The sequence below is a fragment of the Penicillium subrubescens genome, assembly GCF_028828155.1.
Source record: "Penicillium subrubescens strain IBT 31985 chromosome Unknown utg000008l_segment0_segment0, whole genome shotgun sequence".
In the NCBI taxonomy this organism is placed as follows: Eukaryota; Fungi; Ascomycota; class Eurotiomycetes; order Eurotiales; family Aspergillaceae; genus Penicillium; species Penicillium subrubescens.
Window position 1 is genome coordinate 140299 of NW_026643158.1, and position 12185 is coordinate 152483.

General features: G+C 49.3%; 4 protein-coding genes across 4 annotated transcripts; 1 reads left to right on the forward strand and 3 right to left on the reverse strand.

Annotated features, from left to right (window-relative positions):
- Positions 1-205: 205 nt before the first annotated feature.
- Positions 206-1638, reverse strand: N7473_011081 (uncharacterized protein; the record flags this gene model as incomplete). Its single annotated transcript, XM_057157020.1, has 3 exons — positions 206-706; positions 759-1116; positions 1175-1638. The coding sequence occupies 3 exons, from the start codon at positions 1636-1638 to the stop codon at positions 206-208; spliced, it is 1323 nt and encodes a 440-aa protein (XP_057004314.1).
- Positions 1639-2568: 930 nt separating this feature from the next.
- On the reverse strand, positions 2569-4194 carry N7473_011082 (uncharacterized protein; the record flags this gene model as incomplete). The annotated part of the gene is made up of 3 exons (XM_057157021.1): positions 2569-2961; positions 3011-3974; positions 4156-4194. The coding sequence occupies 3 exons, from the start codon at positions 4192-4194 to the stop codon at positions 2579-2581; spliced, it is 1386 nt and encodes a 461-aa protein (XP_057004315.1). The 3' UTR covers positions 2569-2578.
- Positions 4195-6149: 1955 nt separating this feature from the next.
- N7473_011083 (uncharacterized protein) lies at positions 6150-6739 on the reverse strand (the record flags this gene model as incomplete). The annotated part of the gene is made up of 2 exons (XM_057157022.1): positions 6150-6322; positions 6661-6739. The coding sequence occupies 2 exons, from the start codon at positions 6737-6739 to the stop codon at positions 6150-6152; spliced, it is 252 nt and encodes an 83-aa protein (XP_057004316.1).
- A 296-nt stretch (positions 6740-7035) lies between these two features.
- On the forward strand, positions 7036-7752 carry N7473_011084 (uncharacterized protein; the record flags this gene model as incomplete). The annotated part of the gene is made up of 1 exon (XM_057157023.1): positions 7036-7752. One exon carries the CDS (start codon positions 7036-7038, stop codon positions 7750-7752), a length of 717 nt encoding a protein of 238 aa, XP_057004317.1.
- Between the last annotated feature and the right edge of the window lie 4433 nt (positions 7753-12185).

The window sequence follows — 12185 nt, forward strand, 5'->3', positions numbered from 1 at the left end:
TATTCTATTTTTGTGGTTGTGTTGTAATGTCTGTTTGAGGACAGGTAGGAGGAAGAGTGTGGGCTGTGGTGTGGAGCTGCTTCATTGAACTCGAGCTGCTTCCCGAGTCTGAAGGACCCAGGGTAGCTAATCGTTCCCTAGATACATGAGAGCGGTGCAAGTTCAAACAATGAAGCTATCTATGGATCAAAAAATGTGACGTTAACTATTGAACGTTGACCATGCTCGCGAAGCTTCTTTGGCTGCCATCGTCGTCCTCATCCGCATTCATCGCCATTCTAGCAGCCTCAACTTCTTCCTCAGTTGGCAGGTTCACAATCATGAGATAAAGAACATTCCTCAAGATTTTTCTGGGGATAATTTCCATTCCATTCCTCTGGGCCTGTAGCTGGTCTCGCTGCAACTGGAATTGCCACTCGTAGGTTGCGATATGCTGGCGTTGCTGTTGTTCAGAGAAGCCCATGGCGCGGAACTGACGGCGAAGCAGCTCCAACTGGCTATCTTGTTGCTCATATATAAGCTTTTCCTGCTGCTCATATAAACTATTCGCGCTTTCCATTGTCTTTTTTGGGTCAATCGTAAGGCGCCCGCCCGATATCAAGCCAAGAAGACCTCCATTACTGGCCGGGTGATTAGGATCAAGGAATCGATGTTGGAATTTAGATTCAGGGGCTGAGGATAAAGTATCATGGTTGCTTTCACTAGCCTGGTTTGATTTGTTAATGGAAGCCTCCCTGTCTTGAATTTGAGAAACTTACATATCTTGCCCGGGCGCGATTATCAAAGTAATTATTCATTTTCTCCCAAGGTCTCGCTTTCTTCCTTGTCTCAGTGTTCTCATCCTCATCGTCCGAGAATATTAGGGGTGCAATTTCTGGTGGTAAATTGTGCTCCCCTTCCGTAGTAGCAGAAAAAGGATTACGCAAGTTTCTCCTGACTTTATCCGGCCATTTGCTTCCAGAGAGGTCAGAAGTGTCGCTGGCAAATTGTCTTTGTACCGACCTATCGAGGTCTTCTTGCTGTTTCTGCGCGAGAGGGTTGTATGTCACAATCATACAGTAGAGTCCTCGAGGGCAGAATAGTTCTCGATTTGCCTTATCTATAAAAGAGTTCACTCTGGCCAAGGGGCATTAGACAGAAGTTATTTCCGAGGGATTTCTGCGACGGGACCTACTTCCATCTAATTTGTGCCTTTGCTGCGACTGCTGATACTACCTGCACTGCCGCCGTCGCGCCCATCGAGATTTGGTTCGGCACGAACGAAGCCCCGAATGCTACAATTTGCACAGCAGCAATCCATTTAGAAGCCTGGACTGCTTTATTCAGAGCGTCGATGAACTCATGAAAGTGCTCCTGGGTGATGCCACATTGGGATAGCATTGGAGCATAGGCTTTCATGAAACCTCTCGCTTTATTTCCGGGTCGTCGTTGAGGGACCACGACAGGGCAGGTAATTTGCCCATAAGAAGGAGCTACCGAAATTTTGGAAATGCGTTCAATGAACGAAGTGATTATTGTGTCGGCTTCCTCGCCTGTTGCAGTGTCAGCCGGTATGCCATCGTCCTCATCCATATCTGTCGACTGGCGAGGTTCAAGGGAATCCTTATGGTCGACAAAACAGGGAGAGCCAGGAGCCATTTTCAATTTTATGTGCTTTTCACTAGTAACCTTGTAGCGGGGCCTTCGTTTTATACCCGAAGATATTGGCGCAAGCTGGATGTACAAGAGTCGCAACAATGCCTCAATTTGGTGGAAGGCAATGATTTGGGGTCCAGGGGTCAAGACCGAGCCAATTATAGCCGCAACCTGTCAGTCACCCTTTAAAGAGTGCTCTGATAGGTACATAGCTGCGCCTCTGACGTAATGGAGTATGTTGTCTGCCTCGTTTACAACAAGCTTTCACTAAGATTCCTAGTAAGCCGCTTACCGTGTTAGGCGTCCACCCGGTGGAAACTGGGTTAGGCAAATCTACCAGTGTACAGCCCCATGGTCAGCTCACTTCGGACGGTCTTCTCTATTAGGTACGACTTCCCATCCCTGGAGGTCCTCTTTATCTCCAAGAGTGAGGGCTAAGCCTATCTATAACGGCGGGAGGCTTACCGCCACCATGTTGAATACTGAGGTGCCCTTATCCCGTCGATTTACTGAGTTATTGTTAAGCAATTAGGGAGTAGGCGATATTATGCGGTGCCACGCTTTGCGTCGGAGTTATCCTTCGCGCAGGGAACTAGGTACTCAATAAATGCGTTTGATCGACATCACGGTGATCAGTCGGCGGACTGGCAGGGCGCCTAATTGTTCGGAGGGTTAGCCCATGGATGATGAACTAGCAGGGGTCAGGGTGGTCGGGCTCAAATTATCTCTCCGATGATTTGGAATTATTTTCCGATTTTAAAACAGCGTAGGCGATAAGAAAGCCAAGCGAAGGAGTCCAACAATAATGAGTGCGTCATCCTCTAGGGTCAAAGTTTCCTTTAACCCCTCTGTTCTACTTCCATTCACCAAGACAGTACAGTATGTTGTGAAACAGGTGAAACCGTCTTCACTCTTTGAGTGATTTCTGAAACTATTGACTGAACTATTGATTCGTGAACCGACTCAATTCCAGCCCCTCAAGAGATTCTTCAAGTCCTCCGAAAATAGATGCAAAGGAAGCTTCAGCGCAGCGTTGCACATGGCTGGATCCATAGCTCGAGTATCTCGAGGATGAATCATACCATTCTGGTGATTTGAATGCTTTTACACCCTGCACAAGAGACCTGTAATTCAAATTCGGAAAAGGGCCCTTTTTTTCTGGAGAGAGTAGATTGTTCGACTGCATCTGCATAGTCAAAGCACCATACATAATTGAGCGACACTCAAAACGACAGCCCCGCGTGCCGAGCAAAAAGGCATCGCGTGTTTCATCAAGCAGGAGAATCAGATTGTGGATAGCCTTCTCTCTACCTTCATTTATCGAAACTATTGAATCATTAGTTTTTAAGCTTTCGAGAGAGTGTGACTGCCTCACCTATGACACTTTTCGGGATCGGAAGTTCTAGACTATCAATCGAACCTTCGCTGTGCGACATAGCAATAGATGTCGATAACTTGAACTGAGAAGGGAGTCGGAAAAACCAGGCTATCCAAAGCCATAGAACCAAATCCTTAGAAGCTGCAGCAGGAATTTTCTCTTCCAGTTTCTCAATCCACACGTCTGTCAGAAAACACAAAGTCTCTCCGCATTCATAGTAGTCTGCGATAACAGCAACTTTCGCGAGCATCTCCAAGGTCAGCTTCTTAGGTATATGATAGTGTTGACCGTGAATAGCTCGAAGCAGTATCATGAGAGCTTCAATATCCCAGCTATCAGCAACGATCTCAACTGAACCCTTTTGGAGAAAGGCAACGCTTTCTTTCCAGCTTCCAGCCAGTAGTCTTTTAAAAACCGGAGAGGCAAATGTCAAATGTTTAGCAGAGACTTGGATACGCAAGAAATTGTGGGCTGATAATCCAGCGAAATTTCCTTCGAGAAAGGTTTTTTCAAGAAGTGGCTCTTCAGCAGCAGGCTCTTCGACAGGGTGTTCTTCGGTGGCAGGCTCAGGGGCAGGGTATTCTTCGGCAAAGTATTCTTCCGTAGCGGGCTCAGGGGCAGGGTACTCTTCGGCAGGGTACTCTTCGGCAGGGTACTCTTCGGCAGGGTATTCTTCGGCAGGGTATTCTTCGGCGGCAGGCTCAGGGGCAGGGTATTCTTCGGCAGGGTATTCTTCAGTAGCGGGCTCTGGGGCAGGGTATTCTTCGGCAGGGTATTCTTGAGTAGCGGGCTCTGGGGCCGCGGGTTCTTCGGCAAGAGCCTCTTCAGCAGTAGGCTGTTCGGTAATGGGCTCTTCTGCGGTGGCCTTTCTTCTCTTCTCTTTCTTCCTCTTCTTTTTATCCTTTCTCTCCCCGCTCTGTTCCGATAGGCTCGGCCCTAAATGCTGGGACAGAGGGCGCTTCTGGTATTTTCAAGCTGTCCATAGCCCTAAGGGCCTTCTCAGAGTGTTCAACGAGCATATCCAGCGAATTTTCTGTGAAGAGCACTGCACTCAGCGAATATTCGATCGGACGGTAAGCCCTTATTGGTCCGTGGACGCGGGGAATTTCATTCAAGCAAAGATGGAAGAAGACGCGGAATACAAGGATCGGTTGAGGGCTCGTTTCGAGGAGATAGGTCATTGATTCCTGCAGACATGTGTCTGGCTGAACAAGTCTACCCATTGTACCCGGATGTGTGCTCTGGTTAGAGACTAGTTGACGTGGCCTTCAGGCGAGTACTGTACCTACCGCCTAATCTTTTTTGTTCAATTTTCTTTTTCTCTGTGCCTCTGATCCCGAAGATATGACCTGATCGATGTTTGGATTATTCGCAATTTGCTGAGAGGGCAGCTCAATGTCAATACAAGAGCGACGAGACTGGCTCAATTATGAAGGTTATTGACAGAGCTGGCAGCTATTCCTTGTGCGAAGGTTATCCCCCTGCAGTAACACCGTTGCCTATTATCACGTGCTAGGGATATCAGCATGCAATGTCAAAGACTGCTCATATACCTGTAAGATAACCAATCTGGGCGCTTGCCGGAGTAACTAAGTCATTGGCTGCGGCCTCTCCGTACGTTTTCGTCACCACATATGGCCAATAGCCTACCTAGCCTTTTAACTTAGTACATTGATGAAGTAATTAATATCTTACACATCCGTAATCGCACTAAAAGGCGCAAGCGGACAGTCGAGGGGATATTTGGCTGATCCTCAGCCGCTCGTTGAACTATCAATGCGCTTTCATGATTTGGATAATTTAACTCTCCAAGCTGGAATTTCCATCACCTCTCTCAGCCCATATAGAGCGATAACCGATCAATGGAGCTCACTGTACTAGCGCGCGTCGCGTACGCCTTATATGATTGTCAACCAAATGCCCACAATTGTAGCCGCACGCGGAGCTAGTTAACTAGCCGGGTTCCTGGAGGGTTAATTTGTGGGTTGCGTGGCCTATAGTTTGAAAAAATATGTCAAAAACGTGTTTGTGATAATTGTGCCCAATACGGATCGTTAGTCCATGGCTCGTCCTGAAGCGATTCACTGGCTGGACTTGTCCACCTAGTGCCAGTCCGGCTTCTGGCAGTGTTCACCTCAGGGCCCATTAACAGAATCATCGTACCACTCGACAAGATCTGCAAGACCTTTCCAGCGGTCCAAAAAATATTGGTCACCAAGCAGGTGATTAAAACCGGTCCACGGGCATCTTGCTTGAGGGTGTGAGGTGTTTCCCAGACTGTACACGTCACGCAAATATTTTGTCAATTATGTATTCACCGGAAGGGAAACTCCGTCTGTTTCGTGCTTTCTGGATGAGTTTCCTAGGTTGCTGTATAGCGATACCTGTCCTTTATGATGATGAAGAAGTCATTTGCCCCATGTCCACTAAACAATCATTCCTGGGGGCTTGCTAGGCGGAGGCCCTGAATGATCACTCGTTCTATATCAACCTACTACCGCTAGATTTGAAGCGCCTAATAATCGTCAAGGTCGTTTTTATTCGTAGACCTAAACTGATATTCTCAGGATGCAGTTGAGAAGGTGGCTGCGGTGATGAACGTTCAAGAGCTGCACACGGGGTGTGGTAAAACGTGGGCGGGGGAATTCGTGGGCAAAAGGGGGTTGTGTATGGTGTCTAGGATCTAGTTTTAGCAGGGGGAATACCAGCGTCCCAACTTATTTAACGCACGGCACTCGTAACATTTTCAAACGAGGGCTCAACGAGCCAACTGCTGGATGGAGTGAGACCCCGCAGGGATTTTTAGGGTGCAAATAAACTCCAAATATAAGCGCAATGGAGCAAATCAAAACAGCCATTACGTAGAAGAACGGCGAAGAAAGCGAATAGGCGGCAATCTGAATTAGCTGTAACTGTAACCTGCCCTCCCCGCCTTGTCTACACCTTTGACCCGCTGCAACAACCTTGTTTAGTACTCGACTGACGGCCAATCATTTAGCGCCGTTGTGCTCAGACTTAACGAGGCGAGAAGAAGAAGCGGTGAAGGCACTGTACAATTAGTTATGGCGGAGTCCACCCTGGAGTCTGCCGTGCAGACTGGGTCTCAGAAAACATAGTCCACGCGCCCACCCCAACTTCAAAAACTTGTGATCCAATCATTTCGCACCGTCGCCGTGCCTAGGAGGGATACGTCGTTCACGTCCCTGTCAGCAAATACCCCGGGGGACGAAAGGAACTGGCCGAAATCAAAATGACCATGCATCACGGCAGGCACCGGCGAAAGCTTTCTAACTTTAGAGCAGACCAGACCTGGTAGCGTGATATTCAACACAACTCACCCAACTCACCCAACTCACCCAACTCACCCAACTCACCCAACTCACCCAACTCACCCAACTCACCCAACTCACCCTGTTGAATATCACGGTCACTGATGTAGTCACGGGAACGTGAGCACGTGCATGTATATATGTCTACCTGGCTACCAGCTTGTTTGTACTCAGAACACACAATCAATTCCTATCAACTATACAAACATTGAAGCGTCACTTATAACTCAACAGGTTATGAGCCCGAGACTGCGCACATCAAACTGGAAAATACCTCCTACTAAGTTTCCCCTACAAGTGATAGCTTCATCTATTGACCGAACTGGAACAGCTTGCTTCGAACTTCAGAGAAAACACGGTTCTCACGTCCAAGAGGAAGATAAATTGTGCGGATCATCGCAATAATCTCAGAAACAACCACCACACCGCTACGGGCATTCGTCAAATCAATCCTGGGATACACCTCTCTGTTACAAATACGCGACAGCCATCACACCGCTCCAGATGATTGTCAGACCAATGATATCCTACGGTCATGTTGCACAACAAACAACGTCCGGCCCACCGCCGCAGACACATCACATCGCCAGATACACAGGCAATAACCTGATTTCTGTAGCACACCGTTACCCTAGTTTTTCCTTCTCAAACCCCCGATATCCTTGACACGGGACGCGGTTTTTGTTCTATCTCATGAGAAGAAAACACGGATCACAGAAGGGACACAACTGGATTGACGAAGAGCTCAGTCTGGTGTGCTATCTTCGAAACATCCGCCATTGGCGCTTTACGCAAATCCAGAAGACGAATTTCCCATCACTCTCCCGACACTCGGTCGGAGGAGCCTATAGAAATTTACCTCCAGAAGAGCGAACACGTCGGGCGCTCGCTGTTGCCTCTGTGATTGCCGATTGCCACCACACTACAGAGCACAACTCTCTACGTCAAGCTCAAGCCGCACTCCCCAGTCCGGAACAAGGGCCAAGTTATCCCAGCTCAACAAACACCGATGCAGTTTTGACCTCGACCGGCAACAACCAAGCCCGGTACAATCTCCGACCAAACAGACCCTCAACCTTCACAGATCAACAATCACGATATGTGGTCGATCGCATCCGTTTTCCTCACTTCTTCGAATCGTACAGCCAACATCTGAAGCCCTACGAGCTACCAGACAGCGAATACGTTCCTCCGTCGCATACACCTAGCCCAAGGTCGTCAGAGCGTTCCCAATCCGTTCATTCCAGTCAACCAAGCAAGGCTTCGAGCCTGGAACTCTTTGGTCTCGAGCCAAGATCTCCCGAATTGTTCAGCTGCACACCTTCTGCCCTTTCGATCCACTCGAGTGACACTTCAAGCGCTGAATTCTTCAGCACCGAAGAGTCCCCTCATCAGGATGGATTCGAATAAATTCGAACAAATAGGCCTGAGCTCGTTCTACAATGCCATACCAATTCTTGATAATGCCAACGACTGGGCTCAGTGGAACCTAAAGGTCAAGGAGTTTCTTCGTATATCTCCAGTGGCTAAAGATGGACCGATCCCACCTATGGAAGAGGAGGAGGCACAGCATTGGTCCCACCGCCAGACATTCTATTCGTCAATGATTGCGGCAAAGCTGACCCACAATGCGGCTCAGCGGATAAACGCCTTCGAAATCACACGAGTCCAACCCCTGATCAAGGCGGTCAAAGAAAACTTCAAACCAGAGGGCTCAGGGACATATGTCAATCTTCAGCGAAGGTACATGTCTCTTACCCGAGCAAAGTGTGGGAGTGCACAAGCCCTCGGCGCCGAGATCAGAAAGATCCATGCGGAAAAACTCCTGCTTGACCCCGCTTGTGTCACGTCTGAAATCGAACGAACCTTCTTTTTCTTGCATGCTCTAGGTCCGGAATATGAGAGCTTCCGCGACCATGTTTTCAGACAAATGGATATTGTCAATGATAGAGATGAAGATGGAAATATCACCAAAGCCGCTCCCACATTCGACTACATTGAGAACAAGGCCATCGAGGAGGAGCATCGAAAAGGACAGCTGGGTAACAACCCTGTAGACACAAATGCGCTTCCTGCCTTCACGCTGAGCCGAAGCTTTGGGGACAACAAAAAGATCATACCGTCCTCAGACGGACAAACATGCCGAATAGAGATAAATAATGTCCCGTTCTGTGTTTTCTGTCGAAGGCCCTATCATACAGAGCCTGAATGCTTCGAGAAGAATCCCGATCTGAGGAACCCAGAAAAACGGAAAAAGGCTCGCAGGACAAGGTCCAGCGGTGCAAACGCCAACTCCAGTAAGCCACCTATGAAGCGTGCCAGTACAGACAATGAAGACGACGACTCTGAGGGGCCGAGGAACCCCAAAAGACCTACCTTCATGGCGACACAAGTCTCGAGACAAGACATCAATGAAGCGTTCGGAACGGAAGTCGAAGGGAACTTTGCGACCTTAAATCATATTCCCAGTCTGATGGTCACGAAAGCTCTCTCAATCCGTGACGCCTGGATCGTGGATAGTGGATGTGCCCAGCACGTCTGCAACAACGCTTCGAGATTCGTCAAGATGGACAAATACGATGGCCCACCACTAAGGAGCGTCGACACCTCTACGGCCCCTTCCGGCATAGGAGTGGCAAACATCCTGTGCAATGTACGAGGCAAAAAGAAGTGGCTGGTTCTAGATGACGTCTTGTTCGTCCCGACCGCCCATGCAAACCTCATATCTGTGTTGCAACTTCTCAATCGAGGGGCAAAGATTGACTTCTCAAGCAATGGCGCAAAGATTCGGAATAAGTCAGATGGGGGGAACCTGTTCACTGCAAGCCAATATCATGGAGTTTACGCACTCGACCTGTGGTCGAAACCCGCTTTCCCGGCTTACCACATCAGACCGCAATCGGCGCTTTGGCACAACAGGCTTGCCCACATGAGCGATGCAAACATTCAACGACTCAAAAGGCAAGCCTATGGCATTCAGGACGTTGCACCACGCCAACCATGCAACCCATGCCTCCAGGGACGAATGACCGAAACCCCCCATCGTCGTTCAGAAGCGAGCACAAGATCCAAATATGCCATGGAACTCCTTCATATCGATGTTGCAGGGCCATTTGAGGAGGGCCTTGATGGTAGCCGCTACTGGATGACCATTGTCGACGACTTTACTGGATGGGTTGAGATCATCCCCATACCACAGCGCCAAGAATTCGTTGTTGGGTCTTTGCGGTATTTTCTCGATCACAATGAGCGCCCCGAGCGCAAATGCAGACGCATTCGTCTTGACCGAATCCCTGAGCAAGTGGGAGAAGAAATGAAGTTCATCCTCTTCTCAAGAGCAATCCATGCCGAAGTCACAGGTGTCGATCAGCACCAACAGAATGGAGTGGCAGAAAGAGCCCATAGGACAATCTACGATCGAGTCGGACCAACGCTCGCGCATGCAAAACTACCGCCGAAGTTCTGGCCGGAGATTGCGCGGACGGCGGCCTTCCTCTCGAATCGATCACCATCATCCAAACGTAACATGACTCCGTACCAAGCTTGGTATGGTGACAAGCCCGACCTATCGCGGCTGAGAGTCATTGGATCCAAGGGAGAGTACCTCATTCCACCCAGACAAAGAAAGAAGTTGGCAGGACCAAGAACAAGGCCATGTCTGCTACTGGGATACGAAGGAAATACGAACTACCGCATCCTACTGGAAGACGGCAGGATCATTGGTACACCAAACGCAGAATTTCATGAAGTTCTCAGCACACCCTCCACACAGACTATAGAAGATGTGGGAGCCGATCAGCAGAGCTTACCTGGGGCAACGGCTGCTGCCTCAGGGGGGAGTGAGACGGTGGGACTAGTAAACCAACCTTCGGCAAGTGTGCGACATGCATCCGTGCCAGCCTCGGGACGCCAAGCATCCCTGGCGCCGCAAGGGCAAACACAGCCTAGATCATCGGACGACAAAGTGCAAGAGCATATGCCTCAGCCGAGTAATAATAACTCGCAGCCCACTGTTACTGGACAAGGAGAAAGGACCTTTTCACCAACACGGAGTGACGATATCTTCGGGTGTTTATCATCTTCTTTAGAGGATTCCGTCCCGGGGATTGACTCACCACTCGGCGGTGACCAGCAACAAGGCGATGCTCAGCAAGGGCGAATTCCACAAGATTGGCTGAATTATTCTGAGCTTCGAGAGGGTGGTGCAGAACACATCGTGCCACAAGGTACACTTGAACGTCACCCTGAACTCAAACTCCGAGAAACACAAATCTCTCAAGACACATCTGATTATGATGAAGAAGAACTTGCATTGATGAATGTCCCTGACGAGAATGTGATTCCAACTTTCTTGACCGTAGCTGCGGAAGAGACTGAACCCTTTGAACCAAAGTCCCTTCGTCAGGCCAAGAATGATCCACGATGGCTCGAATGGGAAAAGGGAATGACCGAAGAAATACAATCGCTCAAGCAAAACAAAACTTGGGAACTCGTTGACTTGCCCAACGATCGCCGAGTCCTAAGCGGGAAGTGGATCTTCAAACTGAAAAGAGGAGCTCGCGGAGAGATCGTCCGCTACAAGTGCAGATGGGTGGTCAGAGGTTTCACTCAAGAGGAGGGTGTCGATTATGACGAAACTTTCGCCTCGGTGGTCAAACCGATGAGCTACAAGGCTCTATTCGCAATTGCAGCAGCCCTTGATCTCGAGATCGAGCAGATGGATGTCAAAACAGCGTTCTTATACGGCGAGGTTGACCACGAGATCTATGTCGAACAGCCCCACCACACTACGGATGGCACATCTAGGGTCTGTAAGCTCCGCAAAGCACTCTACGGCCTGAAACAAGCACCTCGCATCTGGTATCAGACTCTTACCAACTTCCTTCGGGGCCTTGGCTTTGAGCCCATCAACGCTGATCTCAGCATCTTTGTTCGGAGTGGCATGTACATTGCAGTATATGTTGATGACCTCTTAATCGTCGGGCCAAGCATTGCAGAGATAAAGAAGATCAAACGGAGCCTCAGAAATCGCTTTCACATGACAGACCTAGGACCATGCAGCTACTATCTCGGCATGGCCATCCGGAGGGACCGGCAGAATAGAATCCTCTTTCTCAGCCAAGAGGCTTACGTGCACAAGGTCCTCCAGCAATTTGGCATGTCAGACTGTGCACCCGTCAGCACGCCTATAGACACTTCACCTCTGCCAGAAAACGGGCCCGAATACGTCTGCCCCTCAAGCCTGAAGAACAAGTATCAGCGCATGATCGGATCGCTGATGTATATCATGCTTGGAACCAGGGGTGACATTGCATATGCCGTCTCAGCGGCAAGCAGACATTTGGCAAACCCTGGTCCACAACACGTGAAGCTCGGCCAACGTATTCTTCGGTATCTCAAAGGCACCATATTTCTCAGCCTCACATACAAAGGCCCGCTCCAGATGCTTCGTGGTTTCACAGATTCAGATTGGGCTGGCTGTCGCCAAACGAGACGGTCGACGGCCGGATACCTGTTCAACATCGGAAGTGGAGCGATCAGCTGGCAGTCGAAACGACAGAGCACTGTCGCCCTATCAACCTGCGAAGCAGAATTCATTGGCCAGACACAAGCAACTAAGGAAGCTATATGGTTGAGGAGACTCCTTCACGAACTGAACATGAGCCAAGGAAAATGCGCAACAATCATTTGCGGCGACAATCAGGGAGCCATTGCGCTGGCCTCGAACCCTCAATACCATTCGCGTACAAAACATATGGAAATCCAACGAAAGTGGCAAGGAGAAGTTCAAGACTCTGGGACAGTAGAACTGAGATATGTCCCAACAATGGAACAGATTGCTG